General features: G+C 34.7%; 1 protein-coding gene across 1 annotated transcript; it reads right to left on the bottom strand.

Moving 5' to 3' along the window:
- Positions 1 to 14961: 14961 nt before the first annotated feature.
- On the bottom strand, positions 14962 to 24346 carry LOC128554503 (protein fem-1 homolog C-like). Its single transcript, XM_053535777.1, has 5 exons — positions 24338 to 24346; positions 22668 to 22721; positions 21692 to 21814; positions 18929 to 19106; positions 14962 to 17189 (listed from the first exon to the last, which is right to left on the bottom strand). Exons 1-5 carry the CDS (start codon positions 24344 to 24346, stop codon positions 15496 to 15498), a joined length of 2058 nt encoding a protein of 685 aa, XP_053391752.1. The 3' UTR covers positions 14962 to 15495.
- Between the last annotated feature and the right edge of the window lie 115 nt (positions 24347 to 24461).

The following is a 24461-nucleotide window of genomic DNA, read 5'->3' as shown; positions in this document are numbered from 1 at the left end:
TATTTACATGAAGTCATGCTATGTAGTCTGTCTTACGCCAAAGCAATCTTCAGATATTGATCAAGAGTTTTCAGTCTACTATGGCCTTGACATTTAAAGATATCCAAAGTGCATCTTTCACTAAAATAGTTTATCTTTAGATAATAACTTGAAATATAGAAAATTCTAATCAAATGAATTTAACTTGACAAAATATATAAACTGACTTGTGTTTGTAGAGCTACAGTCACAATTAAATGTCATGTGTGACAGTCATTTGTAAAAAATCTTCCAGTTCTGTTTGTGGTAGTGCACATTTATTGTGTGCTTAACTATACATTAGGCGTGTACAAATTTAAATCTAATACATATTAGTGTCTGTACACACATATGAATTTAATGTTTACACAGATACTATGATGTAACTGTTCATATTTCAAATATGAATTCAGGTTTAATATATCTTTACCTACCGACCACAAAGCAATACCTGTCATTATACTTACCACAGGCAATACTGTGAAATTTTAACATTGTATAGACAGAACTTCACTTAAATATATTGTTTTGATTTGTTTAAAGCCACACTGACTCCATTTAGGTCATACAGCGACTTCTCCAGTTCTCCATGTGGAAGAAAGACACAGATGCCCCTCTGAGCATTGTTTCAGGCATGAGCTGGCACCATAGTAAAACCATTGACCTCCCCCAAGTCAGCTGGATAGCTTCTACACTGCACCGCTAAAACATCAGGTTATATAGCAAGGCAGAGTAAATGCACCTTTTTACGTGAACTTGAACAATCTTGTGATAATGTCATGTAAAGTGTACTATTCTAGATCAACAGTATATTGGTTTTGTAACCCTAACAGCAATTTTTGTGTATACAAAAACTACAATCTAGTTTTTTTCCAACATTTTTAAACAGTCGAAACTTCCCAGATTTCTCTTATACTTATTTTATGATCTTTCTAACAGGCAGTGCCATTGAATTATAACTTATACTGAATGTTTTATATTATTAAGCAGCAGGCAAAGAACACAGCCACCTTTGTCATAATTTCAAAAATAACTTTACAAGTTTCAATAGTATTTCAGTTGTTAGTAATTTCCAGTTACAAACTAATTACCTCTCTTACTCCTAAAATTTCATTAGCATTTGCTGTCAATCAGTATTATAACTAAGATTGCCTGTCAGTCATTCATTCCTAGTGTCCATTGTTTATATTTAGCCATTACTGTTGAATGTATAGGGTGAATATACAGATTTCAGTCCATTACCAAAGTCAAAGTACTTGGTAATGTCTTTACACTGGCGGCCAAAGCAAAGTTGTTGACGAAATACAAAATGCATACCAATATACCCGCTCTTTTTCAAAGGGGTACATAAAGATATGTACTATGTTTGTTGTCATAGCAACCACAATTTAGATGTTTGGTCTTCATATTCTCCTTATTACTATATCTATTTATATATTTGGTTGAATGACAAAAGTCGCTTGTAATTTTTTCAAAACAAACGTATGACGTACAAAAGCTTTAAAATGCATGCAAATGTCCATATAATTATTATTTCTCAACAAGAGCTGTCCGTAAGACAGTACGCTCGAATTTTCTCAGCGCTTGACTCGGAATTAGAGCTTTGCCAGTAAAAACTTTATATAACTTTAACCAAAAAAATTTAAGTTAAAAAGGAGCATAACTCTATCAAAATTGAAAGCAGAGTTATGGGGATTGTTTCTCCTGGTGTAGACTTTGATAGTATATAACTATTTTAAGTTTCAAGTCAAAAGCTTTGATAGTAACTATTAAACAGAGATATTTGACTTTATCAAAAACTTTAATCAACTGCGACGGCGACGGCAACGCTGATGGCGATGCCGGGGCGAGTGTAACAGCTCTACCTTTTCTTCGAAAAGTCGAGCTAAAAATAAATAAAATATTTTAACCAAAAGTGCATAGTTATGAGCATATTTTCAAATATTAAAAGGAAATTTTGTGTTTAAGTAAATCAGGAAGGTCTAATACGTATCAGAGTAAATGTACCTCTTCTTGGATATATAGAGAAGAAACATCAAAGGGACATAATATATATATTATATTGGATATTTTCTATTTGGGTGTATTTCATTTTACCTTCAACAGTGATCTGGATTGCTAGACAATCACAATGGTCCATTATACTATTCGCTAAAATATAGGACAACTAGAACAGTCCAATATAACCTTGAAACATATGCTGTAACAGAATACAAATATTAAAGCTCTCCATGACCCAGGACCTCCCACACCTAAGGCACACACTCTACCCCTTCGTTACAACAGCAAAGTTGTAAGTGCACCCTTATTCTCTACCCGATTGCATTATTTGGACTGAAACAATTTTGAGACAATGACATGTTCAGAGTACGCTGGATTAGCGATGCATTGACTTTGTTTGCTAACAGCAATTTTCGTGTAAAGAAAAAATATTTGCCAACTTTTCCAACATTTTCAATTGGTCAAAACTGCCCAAATTTCTATGATGTAAATTTTAAGAGTATGAATTTATTACCTGGCAGTATCAGTGAAATAAAACTTATATGGAACCTTTTATATCTGCCTTTATAATATTTATATATATATATATATATATATATATATATATATATATATATATATATATATATATAAAAAATTTTATAAGGCAGCAAAATACGAAGACTGTGAGTTTTGTCCAATCCAAATTTCAGCAATAATTTTACAAGTTTCGAGAGTTTTTGTCATATTTTACCTACGTGCTGCCTTAGCAACTACATTTTCTAGCATAGAAAACAAATAAACAAAGATGCACTTTTTCCATATTACTCGCGATCAGTGTACCAGGTTTCATAAAAAAAATGGCAGTGGCTATGATTACGGTACCGTAATCCTAGCCTCCGGTTCTAGGATTACGGGAGTTCCGTATTCCTAGACAACCCTATGAGAATAGGCTAGGATTACTGAAGTATTTAAGAGGCATCAAATTTATGTTAGGATATGCATAAATGACATTGTAAACTAACTCATTTCACTTAATTTCACTAAATATTTCGTGCTATCGATCGGCCGTTTTGGGTTAGTATAACCTTAATGGTGGTGCGCGGAAATATAGAATTATCTATGTTTCGTATATACCATCATCAAGTCAACACAAATGGTCTTTAATAACATACAATATGGTTATAAATCATAAAATTCAATGTATAGATTTTTTTTTTAATCTAACTAGATTTTTTTTTAAATCTAACTTTGACACTCATGCATATTTCTAATATATTTCCGCGCGCCGCCATTAAGATTGAATTCCAGACGTTTCACCCCCAAGACTTTTCCTCCCCTAGACATTTCACCCCCAAGACGTTTCCTCCCAAGACTTTTCACCCCCAATTTTACAAACCCTAGACTTTTCACCCCCAATTTTTAATATAGTGAAAATGTGAAATATTTTGTTATTTGCCATTTAAAATCTTTTTTTTTTATGTATTTTGTATAGGTTGTTAGGGCATTTATGAAGATAATTTGTTACTATACAGACCATAATTCTATTTATATAAAATATACACTGAATTTAGGGTAACATACATGTAGTCAACTTAATCAATTGGTCTTTTTAAATGTCAATTTGTTGAGACTTCTTAATGATTTTTTTTCAATGTTATTCAAATGGATTCAAGTTTTAATTATGTAATATAATTCTGAAAAATAAGAGTAGATTTAGATTACAATATAGATGTAAATGTTAACTAGGGGTTAGAATTAGAGGATATATGTTTATCCTATAGTATAATAATGATAGCCCAATTATTGTGATAACGTGTAATATGGGTATTTATATATGCAATATGATGTGGATTTAATTTTATGATATATTTTTATATAATTAACAAGATATATAGTCTCAGGTAACTCAGTATTGAGTGGCAGCATTCGATATGTTTAATGTTATTATATGTAATACATGTATGTACTGTTATTTATGTATGCTGATGAGACTGAAATAAATAAATAAATAAATAAATAAACTAATATTACAATTTGAAAGTCATTCATTTCATTGTAGGTCAATATTTTAAACTCTTCATAGGTGTTGTGTTTAATCAACACCTTTTGATTGACAGAAATAGTCAATATTTTAAACTCTTCATAGGTGTTGTGATTTAATCAACACCTTTTGATTGACAGGAATAAGTGTTAAAATATAAATGGATTAACTGGCTAACCTGTAATATATTAAACTTTAATTAATCTAAACCTTGACTGATCTTATGGAAATCAAAAAACAAACAAAATTTTACTCATCACTCAAAAATGATGTTGCTTCAAAAATGAAACTAACTTTCAATATCTTGTCTAAGTTTATTTGCAAAATAAATGACAGATTCAGTAATTCCTTCCTATTTTCCGTAGACATCAGATTATCAGATTTACAGAGAGGGCCATTTACAGTAATATAGTATTAAACATTTTCTTCGTAATTCTTTATACAACGGACATACAAGAAGAAAGTGATATTCATTTTCTAAAGAATTAAGATTACAAAATTTACATTTTATATCATTATGATCTGTGATGTTATATCTACCAGAGCAACAGATAAGCTGCGTATTTGCGTACTCAATTAAAATTTGCAAAATACCCAATAGATTTATTTTTAATGAATATCAAAACTCCAACAAAAACCCAAAATACCCAATTCTCATCCAGATGCGTGTATAACTTTGAAATACTAAAAGATTCGTACGCATATGTCTACTGTTCGAATAATGTTACTTTTGTCAGCAGTATCAATCTTGGGCACTCAATAACAACAGTGCAGTCTCTGTTAGCAAAATGGCGTTAAGTAAAACAGAGTTGGAAAAAAAAATCTATCCAGAGGAATTAAAGCTGTCTAGTGTGATAACCAATTTCTTCCTTTCTTGAAATTATTTTTTGCTATATGTAACAAGATTCATCAAACCATTTCGACTTATTAGATAATTGAGAATTTGTTATTATTTCAATTTATTGATATAACTTAAACATGTACAGCTTATCATTATAAGGACAAAATATACTAAAACATGCAAGAGAATGCTGGCAATTAAATTAACAGTTGATAGACTTAATTTATAAATTTTGCATCACTTGCCTATTAAGGATAACAAAAACTAACAATTAAGTTGTCAACAACAAACGATGTGCAATATAAACAGTTTTAATATAACATTTTTTCCACAATAGATTAGCAATATATTTCCTACACAAAATCAGCATAATATTTGGACAAAATTAATTAAAGTCCAAAAATCCCCAAACTTTGTTTTAATCAGCCAAATCATTAATCTTCTATAAACACTTGATTGACTTATATAATTTATTTTCTCACAATATAACAAACAACACAAATGGGTCAATTTTTTATTCAATCTTATTTTTTACCGTTAATAATTCATTGTACAAAATTTGTATATATTTCTACTATGATGTAAAGTATTTGAAAGCAGCAATGTATTAGCAATGTTTTTTTTTTATGTCACAACACTGTTAATTTTTAGTTTTGTAACTATCAAAAGTACATTTAGTTATCAAGGTCACATTTTCAATCATTGAACAAAAAAATGGATTAAAAGATAACCTTGTAAATAACTTATGTTTAAAGTTTATGGTCATCTCTACTAACAAACATCTTTTTTTTTCAATGTATTAACCTAATTATAATACATATGAAATTATTCATAACTATACAACCCCCTATAATCATAGTAATAATGAAAACAAATAGGGGGTGAAAAGTCTTCATATGTTATAAAACACCAGACTTTTCACTCCCAAATTGGGGGTGAAAAGTCTTGGGAGGAAAAGTCTTGGGAGGAACAGTCTTGGGGGTGAAACGTCTGACACCCATTAAGATTATACTAACCCAAAACGGCGGATAGAAAACACGAAATAATAAGGCAGGCATGAAAAATTAAGTGAAATAAGTAAGTTTACAACATCATTTATGCATATCCTAACATATACTTTATGCCTTTTAAAATACTTCCGTAATCCTAGCCTATCCTCATAGGTTTGTCTAGGAATACGGAACTTCCGTAATCCTAGAACCAGAGGCTAGGATTACGGTACCGTAATCGTAGCCACTGCCAAAAAAAATACTTTGTACTTTGATAATTTATTGCAGAATTCATTTTTTGTGATTGATGAATGGGCAACATATACACACATGCCACAAATTAATCAGATGAGAAATCAGTTTGGGGACTATTAACTTACCCGTTTTTACACAGAAACAAATTTACCTTAGTCTACTTGAAAAATAGTGCTCTTCCTTCCAGTGGTTACAAATACAGCATACAGCCTCGGTTATGATATACAGCATACAGCCTCGGTTACGATATACAGCATACAGCCTCGGTTACGAAATACAGCATACAGCCTCAGTTACGAAATACAGCATACAGCCTCGATTACGATACACAGCATAGAGCCTCTGTTACGAAGTACAGCATACAGCCTCGGTTACGAAATACAGCATACAGCATACAGCCTCGGTTACGATATACAGCCTCGGTTACGATATACAGCATACAGCCTCGATTTACGAAATACAGCATACAGCCTCGGTTACGAAATACAGCATACAGCCTTGGTTAAGAAATACAGCATACAGCCTCGGTTACGATATACAGCATACAGCCTCGATTTACGAAATACAGCATACAGCCTCGCGTTACGAAATACAGCATACAGCCTCGGTTATGAAGTACAGCATACAGTCGCGGTTACGAAGTACAGCATACAGCCACAGTTACAAAGTACAGCATACAGCCTCGGTTATGAAGTACATTATACATTCACGGTTTCGAAATACAGCATATAGCCTCGGTTAAGAAGTACAGCATATAGCCTCGAATACGAAATACAGCATACAGCCCCGGTTACGAAGTACCGCATACAGCCATGGTTACAAAGTACAGCATACAGCCTCGGTTACGAAGTACAGCATACAGCCAAGGTTAACAACACCTCTCAGATGTGAATTATTTCCCTACAATGACATGTAATGTCTTTCCCATGAGACAAAATTCATTGTAAACAAGTGAATTAAGTATTGCCGAAGGAGACTTATTTATCTCAACTGAAATGTAAATTTACATTTGTATGGTACTAATCACAAGTTGCAGAATCATAATATACCATGATCATACCCAATGCTAGTTACTGAGCAGATATAAAACAGACCAAGTTAACCTTTGACCTCCAAGAGTAACCTTGACACTTGACCTAGGGATATTGGACATGACACATCACCTTATTACTGGAAACATCAGTACCCTATAATATAACAAGAGCACCGCCTACGGGTGCCATCGCTCGTCTGCAAGTGCTGGACAGTGTAAAGAAGTTACAGTTCAGAATTTCTATTTATTTATTTGGGTTTTACGGCGCACCAACACAGTATAGGTTATATGGCGCCAAACAGGACTACAAATTTTGGTTACACATCTCATTTACATGGAAATAAAAACATGAGGTATGGAATCAAAATTTGCATACCAGCTGGAATCACAGTTACCGCAAAACCAAGTGTCAAGACCCTATTAGTCGCCTCTTACGATCATGCAATGGTAAGGCAGTGGTTCCAATTTTCAAAGTACAAAAAGGGCCATAATTCTGACAAATTGAAGTTACAGTTATGGTTCTTGGCCTACACAGTCATCTAATAATGATAAACAAGTGTCAAAGTTTAAAAGCTGTAACTCTAATAGTTTTTGAGAAAAGATGGACCTAAACAAATAACCATCAGTACAAAACCGGCCACAATTTTGTCAAAATGCATATCAGTGTTATGGTTCTTGGCCTACACAGTCCACTTATGATGATAAACAAGTGTGCAAAGTTTCAAAGCTATAGCTCTTACAGTTTTTGAGAAAAGGTGGACCTAAACAAACATTTTAACCAACGCCGATGATCAAGTAACAACAATACCTCGTAGATTTTTTTCAAAAATCAGACAAGCTAACAATCCCTTTACCAATGGCATAATCATGGAGCAGACACAAAACAGACTGTTAACCTTAACCTCCAAGTGTAACCTTGACTTTTGGGCTAATGGTGTGGGTGTTAGCATGGCACATTATCTTGTTTTGGTGAAAGTCTGAGCAAAATAATTTGAGTATCTGTCCATGCATGGCCAAATAAATGACCAGTAAGTGACCTTGACCTCTGTGGTAAGGGTCTGGGTATTTGCATGACAATTTAATGGAACAGCCCACATGTTTGTGATCAAAACAGCCTGGGATGGTCTCATCAATAAAGTAAACGACGAAAAGCAATAAATCAGACTTCAATCACTTTAATAATTTCATTTATCAAAAATATGTATGAACAATAACAATAAAAAAATTAAGCAAGTACTAGAGAGTTGAAAGATAATAAAGTGATGGGCTTCGTCTAAGTTCACAAGATTCAAAACCAGTCTCAAATCACATAACATCTCATTGGATGTTTCTGAAAACAACAAATGTTGAGGTTGCGTTTTTTTTTGAGGCAGGTTAACACTGCTGGTTGCAGGACTTTTGTTACATTTAGATTTTCTCTTCTGTTTATCACTGTAGGGATTTGTATAACAAGAGCTGTCCGTAAGACAGCCAAGCTCGACTATTCGAAATATTGTCCCAGAAGCAGGAAACTATTACCCAAAAATGTTAAATATCAAAAGAGTTTTAAGTTCAAAAGGGGACATAATTTGACCAAAATGAAGGTCAGAGTTATGGGACTTGCTGCTATCAACTAGTTTTATAACCCCGAAGGTACATGTGAAGTTTCAATTCAATATCTGCATTAGTTTTGGAGATAGTAACTTGCATGTAAAACTTTAACCAGAATTTTCTAAGTCCAAAAGGGGGCATAATTTGCTCAAAATACATGTCAGAGTTATGTGACTTGACCCAGTGAGCTTGGTAATTGATCTAGGAAAAGAAAAAATAAGTTTCAAATCTATACGCCTTTTAGTAATAGCTGTATGTACTTGCACGTAAAACTTTAACCAGGATTTTCTAAGTCCAAAAGGGGGCATAATTTGGCCAAAATGAAGGTCAGAGTTATGGGACTTGTTTCTATCAACTAGTTTTATAACCCCGAAGACACATGTGAAGTTTCAATTCAATATCTGCATTAGTTTTGGAGATAGCAACTTGCATGTAAAACTTTAACCAGAATTTTCTAAGTCCAAAAGGGGGCATAATTTGCTCAAAATACATGTCAGAGTTATGGGACTTGACCCAGTGAGGTTGGTAATTGACCTAGAAATAGAAAAAATAAGTTTCAAAGCTATATGCCTTTAAATGATAGCTGTATGTACTTGCATGCAAAAACTTAACCAAGGTGTGACGCCAACGCCGACGCCAGGGTGAGTAGAATAGCTAGACTATTCTTAGACTATTCTTTGAACAGTCGAGCTAAAAACAAGAGGACCATGATGGTCCTGAATCGCTCACCTCTTCCCACATGACCCAGTTCTGAGTATGACGTTGTTTTTTCTATTATTTGACATAGTGACCTAGTTTTTGAGCTCATGTGACCCAGTTTTGAACTTGACCTAAATATTATCAAGATAAAAATTCTGACCAATTTTCATGAAGATCCATTGAAAAATATGGTCTCTAGAGAGGTCACAAGATTTTTCTATTATTTGACCTATTGACCTAGTTTTCGAAGGTACGTGACCCTGTTTTGAACTTTACCTAGATATCATCAAGGTGAACATTCTCACTAATTTTCATGAAGATCTCATGAAAAATATTGCCTCTAGAGAGGTCGCAAGGTTTTTCTATTTTTATACCTACTGGCCTAGTTTTTGACTGCACGTGACCCAGTTTTGAAACTGACCTAGATATCACCAAGTGAACATTCAGATCAATTTTCATGAAGATCCATTGAAAAATATGGCCTCTAGAGAGGTCAAAAGATTTTTCTAATTTTAGACCTACTGACCTAGTTTTTGACCGCAGTTGACCCAGTTTCAAAACTGATCTAGATATCATCAAGATGAACATTCAGACCAACTTTCATACAGATCCCGTGAAAAGTATGGCCTCTAGAGAGGTCACAAGGTTTTTTTATTATCTGAACTACTGACCTAGTTTTTTAAGGCACGTGACCCAGTTTCAAACTTGACCTAGATATCATCAAGGTGAACATTCTGACCAATTTTCATGAAGATCCATTCAAGGGTATGGCCTCTAGAGAGGTCACAAGGTTTTTCTATTTCAAGACCTACTGACCTAGTTTTTGATTGCAGTTGACCCAGTTTCAAATTTGACCTAAATATCATCAAGATAAACATTCAGACCAACTTTCATACAGATCCCATGAAAAATATGGCCTCTAGAGAGGTCACAACATTTTTTCATTATTTGACCTACGACCTACTTTTTGACGGCACAAGACCCACTTTCGAACTTGACCTAGATATCATCAAGATGAACATTCTAACCATTTTTTTTGGAGATCCATTCATAAGTATGGCTTCTAGAGAGGTCACAAGGTTTTTCTATTTTTAGACCTACTGACCTAGTTTTTGACTGCACATGACCCTGTTTCGAACTTGACCTAGATATCATCAAGATGAACATTCAGACCAACTTTCATACAGATCCCATGAAAAATATGGCCTTTAGAGAGGTCATAAGGTTTTTCTCTTATTTGACCTACTGACCTAGTTTTTGATGGCACGTGACCCACTTTCGAAGCTGACCTAGGTATCATCAAGATGAACATTCAGACCAACTTTCATATAGATCCCATGAAAAATATGGCCTCTAGAGAGGTCACAAGGTTTTTCTATTATTTGACCTACTGACCTAGTTTTTGAAGGCACGTGACCCACTTTCGAAATTGATCTAGATATCATCAAGATGAACATTCAGACCAACTTTCATACAGATCCCATGAAATATATTGCCTCTAGAGGTCACAAGGTTTTTCTATTTTTAGACCTACTGACCTAGTTTTTGATGGCACGTGACCCAGTTTCGAACTTGACCTAGATATCATCAAGACGAACATTCTGACCAACTTTCATAAAGATCCCACAAAAAATGTGACCTCTAGAGTGGTCACAAGCAAAAGTTTACGGACGCACGGACGGATGGGCGACGGACGCCGCGCGATCACAAAAGCTCACCTTGTCACTTTGTGACAGGTGAGCTAAAAAAAACTGCACCACATCTTTCCTTAAATGTCCTATAATTTTACAACAGTCAGTGAAATTTTAATGAAAATTCTATTTTGCTAATGATGTGTTAAAAGTACAAATCTTTTAACATTTAAGGAGAACTTTTTTTTAAAATACTCTATAGCCAGACAGATTTATACTAGTAAAACTCGAGTACTAGCATACATTATGTATTTAAATCTGTTCTGATTTCAAGTAATACACATATAAAAAGCACTTTTCAACTGTTTTTAAATTTCATTCAAATTCATCTCATTCAGAGTTACCTAAATGGACTGCAATTATAAAACTCCTGTATAATACAGCATTCAAATTTAAGCTCGCATTCTCACAAAATGTGAGTACATTTTGTGCAAGGAATCCGTGAAACCGAATGATGCTCCCCATGCATGTGCTTGTCCCAATATTGGGAGTAACGTATAAGAAACCCCCACATTTTTTTTTTTTAAAAATAGAGACAACAAGTGAATGAAGTATTGCCATGCAATACAAAGTCCCCTACTGGAAGGCACCTAATTTTCTCTACTGCAGTATAACATCATGAACTGATATCTGTCAATGATGTATAAACAATATTGTACTATTATATACAATATGTTATAACAACACACCTGGATTAAAATGTGCATATATAAAAACCCACAGTTGTTTTCATATTGAGAAGTTTTTGCCGATTATAAAAAAGTTATCATATAAGTTATTTATAGTACCAACAAAGGGAAATTAATCTTAAAAAAAAAAAAAAAAAAATCTATATAATATAAGTCCACAAGAAACTCTTTACCAGGTAGAGATAGGTCAAAATACACCTAAAAAATGGATGTAACATGCATGTTGTACCACAGAAAAGTGGTCTCAATTTTTCTCTACGGCCAATAATAAAAAAGTTACAATAAAATCTATTTATAGTAAAACAAAGGGACGTAATTCTAAAAACAAGGGTGCCTCATGGTGGTGAACATTTGGTCCAAGTTACATCAAAATCCCTCAATGCATGAAGAAGAAATACTCCGGACAAAGTCATTCTTGAATTTGACCTTTGACCTCTAAATATGACCTTGACCTTAGACCTAGGGACCTGGTTTTTGCGCAGGACAATCCGTCTTATGTTGGTGAACATTTGTGCCAAGTTACATCAAAATCCCTCCATGCATAAAGAAGAAATGCTCCAGACAAAGTCATTCTTGTGTCTGACCTTTGGTCTCCAAGTGTGACCTTGACATTAGACCCTGGGCTTGGGTTTTGCGCATAACATGTTGTCTCATCCAGGGGAATATTTGTGCCAACTGATATCTAAATCCTGTTTTGCATGACAAAGTTTTAGACTGGACATGAAAAAAATCCTACTGACCTTTGATCTCAAAGTGTGACCTTGACCTTTAAGCTAGGGTACTGGGTGTTGCGCATGACATGTCATCTCATCATGGGGAACAATTATGCCAAGTGATATTGTAATCCCTTGATGGATGACAGAGTTCTGGATCGGACAGGAAAAAAAAATTATTAACCTTTGACCTCCAATTGTGACCTTGACCTTTGAGCTAAGGGTCCGGGATTTGCGCACGACACGTTGTCTCATCATGGGGAACATTTGTGCCAAGTAATATTAAAATCCCTTAATGAATGTCAGAGTTATGGACCGGACACGAAACAGACCCTGTTCATGCTATGTTAACATTTGACTGCTAAGCGTGACCTTGACCTTTGAGCTAGGGGTCTGAAAGTTGTGTATGACACATCGTCTTATTATGAGGTACATTTGTGCCAAGTAATATTAAAATCCCTTCATGGACGGCAGAGTTATGGACCGGACAGCAAAAAAGCCCTGTTGACCTTTGACCTCAAATTGTGACCTTGATCTTTAAGCTAGGTGTCTAGGTTTTGCGCAAGACATGTCGTCTCATCATGGGGAACATTTGTGCCAAGTAATATTAAAATCCCTTCATGGATGGGAGAGTTATGGACCGGACAGGAAAAAAGCCCTGTTGACCTTTGACCTCAAACTAGGACCTTGACCTTTGAGCTAGGGGTCTGGGTTTTGCGCATGACACGTCGTCTCATCATGGGGAACATTTGTGCCAAGTAATATTAAAATCCCTTCATGGATGGGAGAGTTATGGACCGGACAGTAAAAAAGCCCTGTTGACCTTTGACCTCCAATTGTGACCTTGACCTTTGACCAAGGGGTCCGGGTTTTGCGCATGACACATCGTCTCATCATGGGGAACATTTGTGCCAAGTAATATTAAAATCCCTTCATGGATGACAGAGTTATGGACCGGACACGAAATTGCGGACGGACGGACGGAATGACGGAAAAGCGCATTCCTATAGTCCCCGAAACTGGTTTTCAACCAGTAGGGGACTACAGTAGAGGACTAATAAAAAGAAGAGAATTGAATAAAGGGAGATAATTAAAGCAAGGGACATATCATTAAGTGTAATTTTTGCCTCTATCATTTTGTGAAGTTTCAATAAAATGCCATTAATACTTTTCAAGTAATGCTCCAGACAAGCCTTATTTTGTATAATAAAGGGAGATAATTCAAAATCTAGGTAAGGTAGAGTTATGGTTCTTTGACACTGCACTTCCTGTCAATGGCCTCTATCATTTGTGAAGTTTCAATGAAATGCCATTAATTGTTTTCAAGTTATGCTCTGGACAAGCCTTGTTTTATATAATAGAGAGAGATAATTCAAAAACAAGGTAAGGTAGAGTTATGGTTCTTTGACAATGCACTTCCCGTCAATGACCTCTTATCATTTTGTGAAGTTTCAATGAAATGCCATTAATACTTTTCAAGTAATGCTCCAGACAAGCCTTTCGTATAATGAAGGGAGACTAAACTAGGTAAGGTAGAGTTATGATTTTTTGACACTGCACTTTGTCTTAATGGCCTCTATCATAATGTGAAGTTTCTATCAAATGCCATAAATATTTTTCAAGTTATACTCCGGACAAAAGAGTGACGGACGGACGGATAAAGCTGCAACTATATGCTCGCCCTTCCTGGAGCATAAAAATGTGTTCTTATACCTCAACTCACAGAGTTTTGCGAGTGCAAAAACTGATATGGAAATGTCAACAGTTTTCATGTTTTCAACTTTAAGTTTCAATCTGTATTCTGCTGCAAATACACATTAACTGATGGTCGGTTTTACACAGTATGCATCTACTGATGATGTTTTTACACAGTAGATTGGTTTACAGATTTAAATCAAATGGTGATATCTTATCTACAATTTTTGAAACATAATCTAATTTCTTGTGACTCCACAAAATCTCAATGAAAAAAATAACCAGGTGGTTTTATGTATATAAAATTTCTATTAAAGCAGTTGAACACAATTGTGAGTACTGTTGATGTTTTGTGAGCTTGTAATCACAAAAATTTGAGTGCAAACAAAATTAACTTCTAACCATATAATACACTGACCAAAAATAGGTTAGATCAAATCATATATGATATTCAGAAATGTCACATACTCGTATTGCCCGTTAAGTAACAATGGTACTGGAAACGTAAATATTTTTCCATACATCGACGCCAAATTTCATATCGGGTGTGTTACGTTACTGAGCCACACCATGAGAAAACCAACATAGTGGCTTTGTGACAAGCATGGATCCAGACCAGACTGCGCAGATCAGGATCCATGCTGTTCGCTTTCAAAGCCTATTGCAATTAGAGAACCCGTTAGCGAAGAGCATGGATCCTGACCAGGCTGCGCGGATGCGCAGGCTGGTCTGGATCCATGCTGGTCGCAAAGCCACAATGTTGGTTTTCTCATGGCCTGGCTCATTTCAGCTGCAGAACTCATGCATATTTCCTAATACAAAGCTAATAACCTATTATTATTGACCAAATGCAACAGAATTATTCATGTATATTCTTTTTTCTTTTTTCAAGGTAACAGTGATTACTTGTTCCAATATTTTGACTGAAGTGGAAATAAAAACATTAATATAAATATTGTAAATTGAATAACAAGAAGAAATAAGAAAAAGAAATCAGCATTAATGAATTAATCGTTCTTCCTCAAGATATTGTGGCATGTTACCTCTCTTTAAATTGAATTTAAAGAACTAATTTTGATAGCTAGTAACGGCTGAATGACAGCAAACTAATTTGTCTTTAGTTCATATACAGAATATTGCCATATAAAAAGTTTCAAAAATAAAAAAAATGACAAAAACCAGGACAATAAACAGTTTCATCACAGCCCATGTTTGATTAGAATACATCTACTTTTATCTTTCCTAAACGAGTCCAACATCACAAGTCAGCTTTACACTTTCCATGCATTTCGACAAAAGCAGTAAGGGCTTGTGGAATCTCATTCTTGTATGGTATTCCATATTTCATTATCACTCTTGAGGACAAACACCGTAAATTTATGTAGTTCAAAGGGAAGAATGGCAGTCCCTGGCTTTCCATGAGTACGAAGGGACTTTCTCCCATATTGTTATACACGTCTATATGTGAGCCGGCCTGTAGTAAAAATTTTATGATACTTTCTTCTGTTGGATCGGAATAGTTCAACACTTTGACAGCAGTTAATAGAGGCGTACTTCCATCATTGCTTTGGGCTTTCATGTCTGCTCCGCAACTTACCAAAATCTGAGTAACTTGTAAAGATGGAAATGGCGAGTAAAATTCTTCACTTGTCAAGGAAATTTTTGGATCTACTGCTAAATGAAGCAAAGTCTCTCCATGGCTACCTAATGGGTTTTTTACTAAAACTTTATGCACCAGCTTCATGAACTTCTCTTTATTTGTTTCTGAACACTCGGACCGGGAGAACAGGTGTATCATATGCAAGTACAACTGCATAAGCAGTTGAATATCTGATACTTTTTCTGATAAAGCTGTTCCCTCACCTTTTTCCTGCATGTCTGTGTCTATAGATTCTTTCCCAGAAATTATTTGATCTGACAAAATTTCAAACACTTGCACAACATCTTCCTGCTGAATAAGGTCGTCAGTTGCACCAGATTCGACTTCCGTCTGAATCTCCCAGAATAGTTTCACAAGTGCCTGAATTGTGAACAGACATTCTTGATTGAGGGGTTCATCTTTCTGGTATCTCAGACTGTAGGCGTACTTCCATAAGTCTACGCATCGTTGAAAGTTATGTGAGTCGGCATAGACCGCTCCCCGATACATCAGGCCAAAAGTGGTATCTTTATGCTGCGGTCCCAGGATCCTTTCTCTCATTAATAATGCTAGCATGTGAATTTCTTCCGGGTCATATATATTGTTCAATTCTTCAACAGTCTGCGGTTCACTGAAATTCTTATAGACTGACTTTTTTTCGGGCAATTCCTTAAGAATTGGTTCTCGGACAAACAGATATCTCAAGCTCATTGCCTTTTTCCAAACAGTCAAAGCAGCAACCATGTCATTTTTCTCATCAACAAAATTAGTTCCTAGAAGCTCGTAAGCTAGGATGGCATCAGCTGTTGTTTGCGGTGTCATATCTAGGATGATTTCCACGATATTCTGACTGCCTCGCAAAGCAGCCGTTTGTAGTGCATTATCACCCCAGTCATTTTTCAGTTTAAAATCTGAATTATGCTGTAACAGAAGTTTTACCGAGTCCACAATCCCTTCACGTATAGCGTAATGTAGCGCCAAGTTTCCCGAATTATCAACCGCATTCACGTTTGCTCCTTGATTGATTAAAAACTTGCATAAGTCAGCATCCTGGATGGCATTAATCAAACAGGTGCCCCCATTACAGTTTGGTTTATGTATATCGGCACCATGATTGACGAGGAATTTGATCACTGCAACATTTGTCATGTAACACGCTGAACGAACTGGCGTAGATTCTGTATCAGATGGACTATTTATTTCAGCTCCGTGTTCCACTAAAGCTTTGACTACTTCTATTTTGTTAGCAACTGCTGCACACCATAATGGCGTTACCTGGTGTTTTGATCTGTCTTCTTCGACCTCATAAATTCCTTAAAATAAAGCATAAGAAAGATATAATTATATATGAAAGTCAGTTAATTCTATTACATATGATAACAATGTTGCATTTTGTAGGCTGCAAATACTGATTATTAAATTTCAAAATTTTACGTCTTGTTTTTGAAGAATTCAGAGGAAAACCAATCAAGGAACAGACCCGATCTGTCCAGGTATTCCAGTGTGTACATGTGTTTTATCTTTTAATGAAAACAAGCAAACATCATTACCTTAAAACATACCATGTTATAAATACTGTAAAATCTTTTTATTGCATGTACACGAGATTTCACAGTTTGGGCAAATATAACTATCACTGTTGGGAATCACATGATCAAAATAATCTCTAAACCAAAGTAAATTTATGAATATGAGATAATATTGAAGAAAGTTTTGCTCTTAATCTAAAATGTAGCCTATCTTACGGCAACACAGATGTATTCTAAAACTACATAGATTTCAATCACAATCACCTTCTGATTACTTGGAACACTCCAAGTAACTGCGACTTATTATTTTCATAAGTGTTTGTACCAGAAATCTATCATCATTGTAAACTACATAATTATTTAACAACTTTTGCATATGTTAAGCTATGTTTAAATTTCATATCTTATCATGGAAGGAAATTTATTCATGTTCATCAAAATATCATTTTGGTTTAGAGGTTGTTTTGATCATGTAATTCCACACAGTGAACTATGTCACAGAGATATGACTTTGTGGATTTTAACTTTTGAGTAACAAATTATTCAATTTCACGGATTAGTGAAACCATGAAATTTACAAAAATAAGTCTCCCAAGCATATAAATGATTTTACAGCATTAAGCTGTGTTAATACAAGTTCATGTAAAAAGTCTAAAAACTATTTTCTGATGCCTACAAGTTGTCTTAGTGTAATAGTGCTTGAATGGTTTCTAAATATAGATGGGACATTAAAATAGACTTGGTTTTTTGGTTTGGTCACATAATCCAGTTTGTGATGGCAGCAATTAAATAGAGGGAAGAGCCATTACCACTGGGACCCCTGCCCTTGTTTTTTTATAGATGAACTGGGATAAGTCTGTTGACAGCTTACATTATAGTTTTGCACCTCCACGTATGCAACACTATCTTATTATATTCCCTTAGCAGTTTTAAAGTTATCACATCTGCAAAACAGTGTGACTGACAGAGGGATGCCCACAGATGGACAGACTGCATTTCTAAATTCCCCTCCCACTGTTTCACTGTTTAGTTGGGTTTTAAAGTCATGCTTAAACAGGTATGGTTGTATGACAACTTTCAAGCTTTAAAGTGGAGGCAAGCAACTTAACTTAAATCTAATATGCCAGTCAAACAGTAACCAGTTGAAAGTTGATGCGTGTCTGAAGTTTGGTACCTTGTATATTCTAAGACTATGATGGTATAGTGACAATATGGGTATGTTTTAGTGTTGCTATATATGCTAATGGACCGATTGATTTAAAATGGAAGTTTTTTCACACAAATCACAGTCATTTCTGAATCAATTTGTTTGAAATGCTATAATAGTATGGCAGCTTTTTTTACAAAATACATTAACAAGAGTACATGTAGGTTGAGTATATTGCATGATTACAAACTTAAAATAGAATATTACAAGCATTTTTCATAGGGTGAACAGAAGCTTTTATGGCCTGTCTGAACCACAATAAGTTATCTTACACATTATGCACATTAAAATCACCACCTCTCATGTGTGAACAAACCTTTGCTCTCCACATCAGCTCCACACTCATTCAACAGAAAGTTGACAAAATGTACTTTGCCACGGTAACTGGCAGTAAACAAAGGTGTATTGCCTAAAACTTTCTCGTCCACTATCTTCTTACGCTCTTCTTTTGGTCTTTTCATGAGTTTTTCTCTAAGTTTACTGAGGTCATCTTCCTGTAATACAATTCATATTCAAAATATTTAATTTCAGAGCTAATAATGCTTTGTATAAAATGTGTAGCACAAATTTCATATGCTAATGAGATAATAAGTGACCCTGCATTTATGTATCTGTTCCCTGCACTTTCAGTATTAGAAGAAATATTAGCAATTCAGTATTTCTCAAAATATATCTCAAAAATCATTTCAAGAAATGTTTTTATAAAGTTACTAGACTTCCTACTAGACTGATAACAAAGAAGTGGTCAAAATATTCTAGACTTTCTTTTATCTAATAGCAACAACAGCCAATCTATTTTAGATATTTTTCCTGAGAAAAAACTGAAGATTTTAATACTGGACATAGACTGCCTACATTCATAAATTTGAAAAATGAAAATAAAAAAGTATAAATGTCATACGCTAGTCTACAGAGCAATAATTGTTTTTTTTTTTTCATTCTTTACAGCATTGAACAGAAAAAGAAATCTTATACTAGTAAATGGGACTTCAACATAAATATCTTTTTTAACATCAATTAGTAATGTTGTGGCAGTCTTTTAAACTTTAAACCTTGCTATAACAGAGTTGCATGAATAATTTTGTTATGTAAACAACAAACTGATCTAAATGTTTCAGTCCTTTTAATGTGAGCACAACAAATACACTGCATTTAATAACATGGCTTTAAATCTAGACGTGGTCAGTCAGAATTCACTTCAAGTGTATCTTTTCCATGATGACTGGTTGAAGACAATGTAGTATTTAACATCATTAAATTTTGTCCTCTATCTCAGATTCACAGTTACTTGCAATTAACAGGTTAGTACTGGTAAGGAAATCAGGAACACTGGTAAGATTTACTGGCTGCCAAACAGAACTGAAATACTGTTGAAAAATAATCATTATACCAAACAAAACAAGACAACTGAGAACCTGAGATAAATATAATTTTTACAGAAATACTTCTACAAAACTGGAAATCCAACACAGCTTTCACTTTTTGCACTAGAAATACAGCACTGAGTAATAGTTACCACTTATTTGAAAGTGTGCATCAACTTTCTGACTGCATACACACTGATGAATGAGAAGTGTTAGGCTAAATGCCAGATAAATGACAGCCTTAGTTTAGGTTTAACATATTGTCCTAATTACAGATGATATAATATTGTTATTTATTAACTATAGACTCTTGTTATTTTGACATACCACCTAATAAGCGAGCAGCCCCACTTTCAAGCAGCAATAAAGAAATAATGCACAAGTCTGAACAATAAGTGGGTACTTTACTGAATCACAGAAATTTGACCTACTTCAGTCAGATCTCATTTACCTACAGGTAAATAACAGTTTCTAAACAAGGTCACTGAAGATACATGTATGACTGTGATTCTGTGAAATCAGTTAAAATTCATTTTTTTTTTTTGGGCCAAATGACCATCCATTTTAATGGTGACATGAACTAACAGATTTCAAAGGTTAGAATTAAGGTAAGATTTGTCAGCTTTATTTTCTAAACAACAAGCAAATCCATTAAAATAGTCCGCCACGGAAAGTAAGGATCTTGCAAGGTTTGAATCACCTGTCTTTGTCTTCACAGGTCAGGTAAATTCATGCGAGTAATTCATGGGAGTAAGCCATTGGATTTTGTTATCAAATTTCATATGAGTTAAAGGGAAACAAATTCTTTTTGAGAAAGCTCTTAAACTGCGAAGGTGATGTCCCCTTAAATCTTACTGTCAATTTATTATGCACTTCAAATAATAAGTGTTTTTTCCAATCAACTTCAATTCTGATTATTTATTACAGCTCTCAAGCCATAAACTTGTATGCATGTCTCCCTGAAATACTTTCACTACACAAAAACTACTTTTAAATTATAACATTCGTGTTTTTAGTTTCAAAATATCATGAGCAGTTTTGCAAAATTTGTTTATCAGTTGAAATCACACAACTGTAATATTATATATATACATTCAAACTTAGTTGGCTCAAACACGGATAATTCAGCAAAATCCCTATATAAATTATTTTGTTTGATTTCTAAAACTACCGAAAACACAAACAAATATTGCTGGTCCTGTTAAGTTCAATTGAACAAACTTTGACTGTAGTTTAGATTTTGAAGCAAAAGCACCGACTTTGATTTACAAGTGTGCTTGCTGTGGGTTTAATGCCTCATTTCAACAGTATGTCGAAATGAAATAAATTAACCTTTGTACCCAGTGTTCTTGGATTCCAAGCAAGCAGTGCGAATAGCTTTCCACAAATAACTGACAACTTCTTCACTCACAATAATCAGTCAAAAATCTGAAGAACATTTGCCAGGAACCAACTCTTAAACCTCTGCTGGTAATTTTGTTATTTCTTAATTGCCCTAACCAATCTATGCCATTTATTCACGAACAAACTATGCTCTTGTAAGAATTTACCTCATTACATTTATGGAAAGCTTACCTGTATACATTTATGGATGAATTTACCTGTATACATTTATGGAAAACTTACCTGTATACATTTATGGACAAACTTACCTGTATACATTTATGGACAAAATGTGTACAAATTTACCTGTATACATTTATGGACAAACTTACCTGTATACATTTATGGACAAACTGTGCCATCATGCTAAGGTCTAGCTGTGCTGCCACCGCTAAATGTAAGGAACTTTTCACAGGGCTCACAGCTGCATCTGTATCTGATTTTGGACTTGCCATCTGAAAGAAAAATAATTTAAGTTTAACAGCATTAGAAATATAGATTTACCCAGATGCATATCGGTAAAATTTTCTAAGCTGAAAAAGGGGCATAATTCTGCCAAAATATAAGCCACATGTGGTCATTACCAGAAACAAAGATGTCTGGAGAATCTTAAAACATTTGGTGAATGAATTCCTGAGAAACAGGCTTACATGCAAAACTGTCACAAAATTTCTGTAATAAAAAGGGACATTGGGCCACAGAAAATAAATCTTTATATATATCAAAACTAAGCTAAAGTTTGAAAAATTAGATAAAAATTGCTGTATTAGCCTATGTTTTATATACATTTAAAACTTCTTTATATACATAAGAATAATTTATGATAAATCATTTTTGCTGATGGCGGTACAATAGGCCAATTGATCCACCACTTATTGTCAATTTACAGTCATAGATTACTAAGTTACAGACAATAAGTTTAAGTAAACTTTTATAATACCTTGGACTTGGATGTGAGTCAGTGGAGTGAGGTTATAGGGGCAGGGATATTATGGTCAACTATAAAAACATCATGAAAAACTGAAAGAGTAAAATTTGGTTGTTGTGCATGTGTGTTTGCGGGAGTGGAGGAGGGGATGGGTTTACAGACAAGGATAAATCTTAGTGCCCCCTCTACACCACTCACCTCCCTCAATTTTTTGTGCGTGTGCTGGGGGTGAGGTTTGGGGCACAATTGATTTTTGTATATTCAACATATTTGCAAAGAAAATATTATTATTTTAATATTGTTTTAATAATATGCACTTATGAAGAATCAAAAGATTTATCAGCTATTTCCCTCTTTTAATGACAGCATTAGACACTAACTGTTCCAAGCAAGGAGTCCACCGGACTCCCAACTTTGAAAATCGAAGAGTCCGACTGTGAAATAAGGAATCCAAATCAACAATGATCATTTCATATTTAATTTCCTGAACTATACAGTCTGTCACAAAACTTCCAGATGTTTCATACTTTAAACAAACACAACACTTCATTTCATGTTTGGAAGTGTCATGTATTAGCCATGTATAAAATTTTTGCTACAATGGCTGAAATGTTCTTTCTTACTTTCATATGCTTTTTGTTTTTCTTTCTCTGACAATGTCTTCTATTTCTTTGATGGTGGTTGATATCCCATTAAAAACACTCCATTTCAGTACCGAATATATTAAATTGACAGTCTGTTACTGATTTTGACCTTGATGGTTTGTTTACAAAGAGATTTTTACGTGAACATTGGCAAGGCAGACTGGTTCATTTTACCTATTGAATAACGCAGCACCTACGCAATCAGAGTGAAATACTGAAAACAAGTCTATGTAATCAGACCGTTTTGGTTATTTTCATGCATTAATTGTAGGTGCGAGATAGCACAGAAACATGGTGAGAGAAACTGATGTTTTCGAATAGATTTAGCTTTGGATTACCAAACTTTCAAAGAGTTTGACGGCCTCCCTGGGCTCAAAATCAGTGAGTCAAGTAAATACATAGCTGTCAAGGCTCTACAAAGGCCACGAGTGTGATCGGGGTTTGAAGGGTTTGTTGCCCCTCATGGGGTGGGGGGCAAAACCCCCTAGTAGCCAGAGACGCCCTAACATGATAAATTTACTTTTTTTCAACACTACCCGTCCCTAGATTTGCCGCCTAATGCCACTCTTTGCCACTTATTTCCATGTTAAAAGGGTGGCAATTGGTGGAAATAGCTGGCATTAGCTGGCGTTTGGTGTAATTCAACTCTTTTTTCCAATAAGTGGTAAATTTGCCACCAAAAGCCACTTTATTTTGTTGGCATTTAGGTGGCATTAGGTGTAAATTTGAACATAGTTTTTCTTTATGGTGGCAGGAAGGTGGAAATAGGTGGAAAGTAGAACATAGTTTTTTTCATGGTGTAAACTGAGTGGCGTTTAGTGGAAAATAGGGACTTAGAAAATTTTTTTGGTGGCGAATAGGTGGAAAAAAACTTAGAAATTTTTGTGATGTTTGATTTAGAAGCAAACTGGAAGACATTGGATTACCCTTGACAAAAATCTTCACATGGACTCTGCTTGGAATCAAGGTGTAATGGACACTAATGTCAAACTTCAGGCCTAACTGACACGGACCCTGACTTTGCTAAAACTCCACATTGACAACAGCTCGTAGAACACAAAAATGCCCCCCTTGATGCATTCAGTAACTGTACAAGAAACAAAAATCATTTGGTCAGTGTGCACTGGACGTCTGATGTACTGACCTCAAATCAATAATTATGGGTCATTTACCAGTCATAAGTGACTTCTGTATTAAATGTGATCTTAGACCAAAGCATTCTCTAGTTATTGGGCAAAAAAAGTTCTAGTGTTCTGGGTCAATGTGACCTAGACCTTTGATCAACTGACCTCAATATCAATAGGGGTCGTCTGCTGGTCATGATCAACGTCCCTATTTATTTTCATGATAACATCCGGAAACAGCTTGACTGTTTCAGTTCACTGTGACCTTGAGCTTTGACCTACTGAACTCATAATCTATAGCGGATATCTGCTAGTTATGATCAACCTTCCCATTCACTTTCATGATCCTAGGCCCAAGAGCACTAGAGTTATCATCTGGAAACCTTTGACCTACTGGCCTTCAAGT

The sequence above is a fragment of the Mercenaria mercenaria genome, unplaced genomic scaffold, assembly GCF_021730395.1.
Source record: "Mercenaria mercenaria strain notata unplaced genomic scaffold, MADL_Memer_1 contig_5085, whole genome shotgun sequence".
NCBI classification, from domain to species: Eukaryota; Metazoa; Mollusca; class Bivalvia; order Venerida; family Veneridae; genus Mercenaria; species Mercenaria mercenaria.
This window is presented reverse-complemented; position numbering and strand designations above follow the sequence as displayed.

Excerpts from the sequence above, each read along its gene's own strand:
- LOC128554503 (XM_053535777.1), bottom strand. Across the intron at positions 21,815-22,667 it reads TGGACTCCTTGCTTGGAACA|ATGGCAAGTCCAAAATCAGA; the intron begins GTTAGTGTCTAA and ends TTTTTCTTTCAG. Across the intron at positions 19,107-21,691 it reads TTGTCCATAAATGTATACAG|GAAGATGACCTCAGTAAACT; the intron begins GTAAGTTTGTCC and ends ATTGTATTACAG.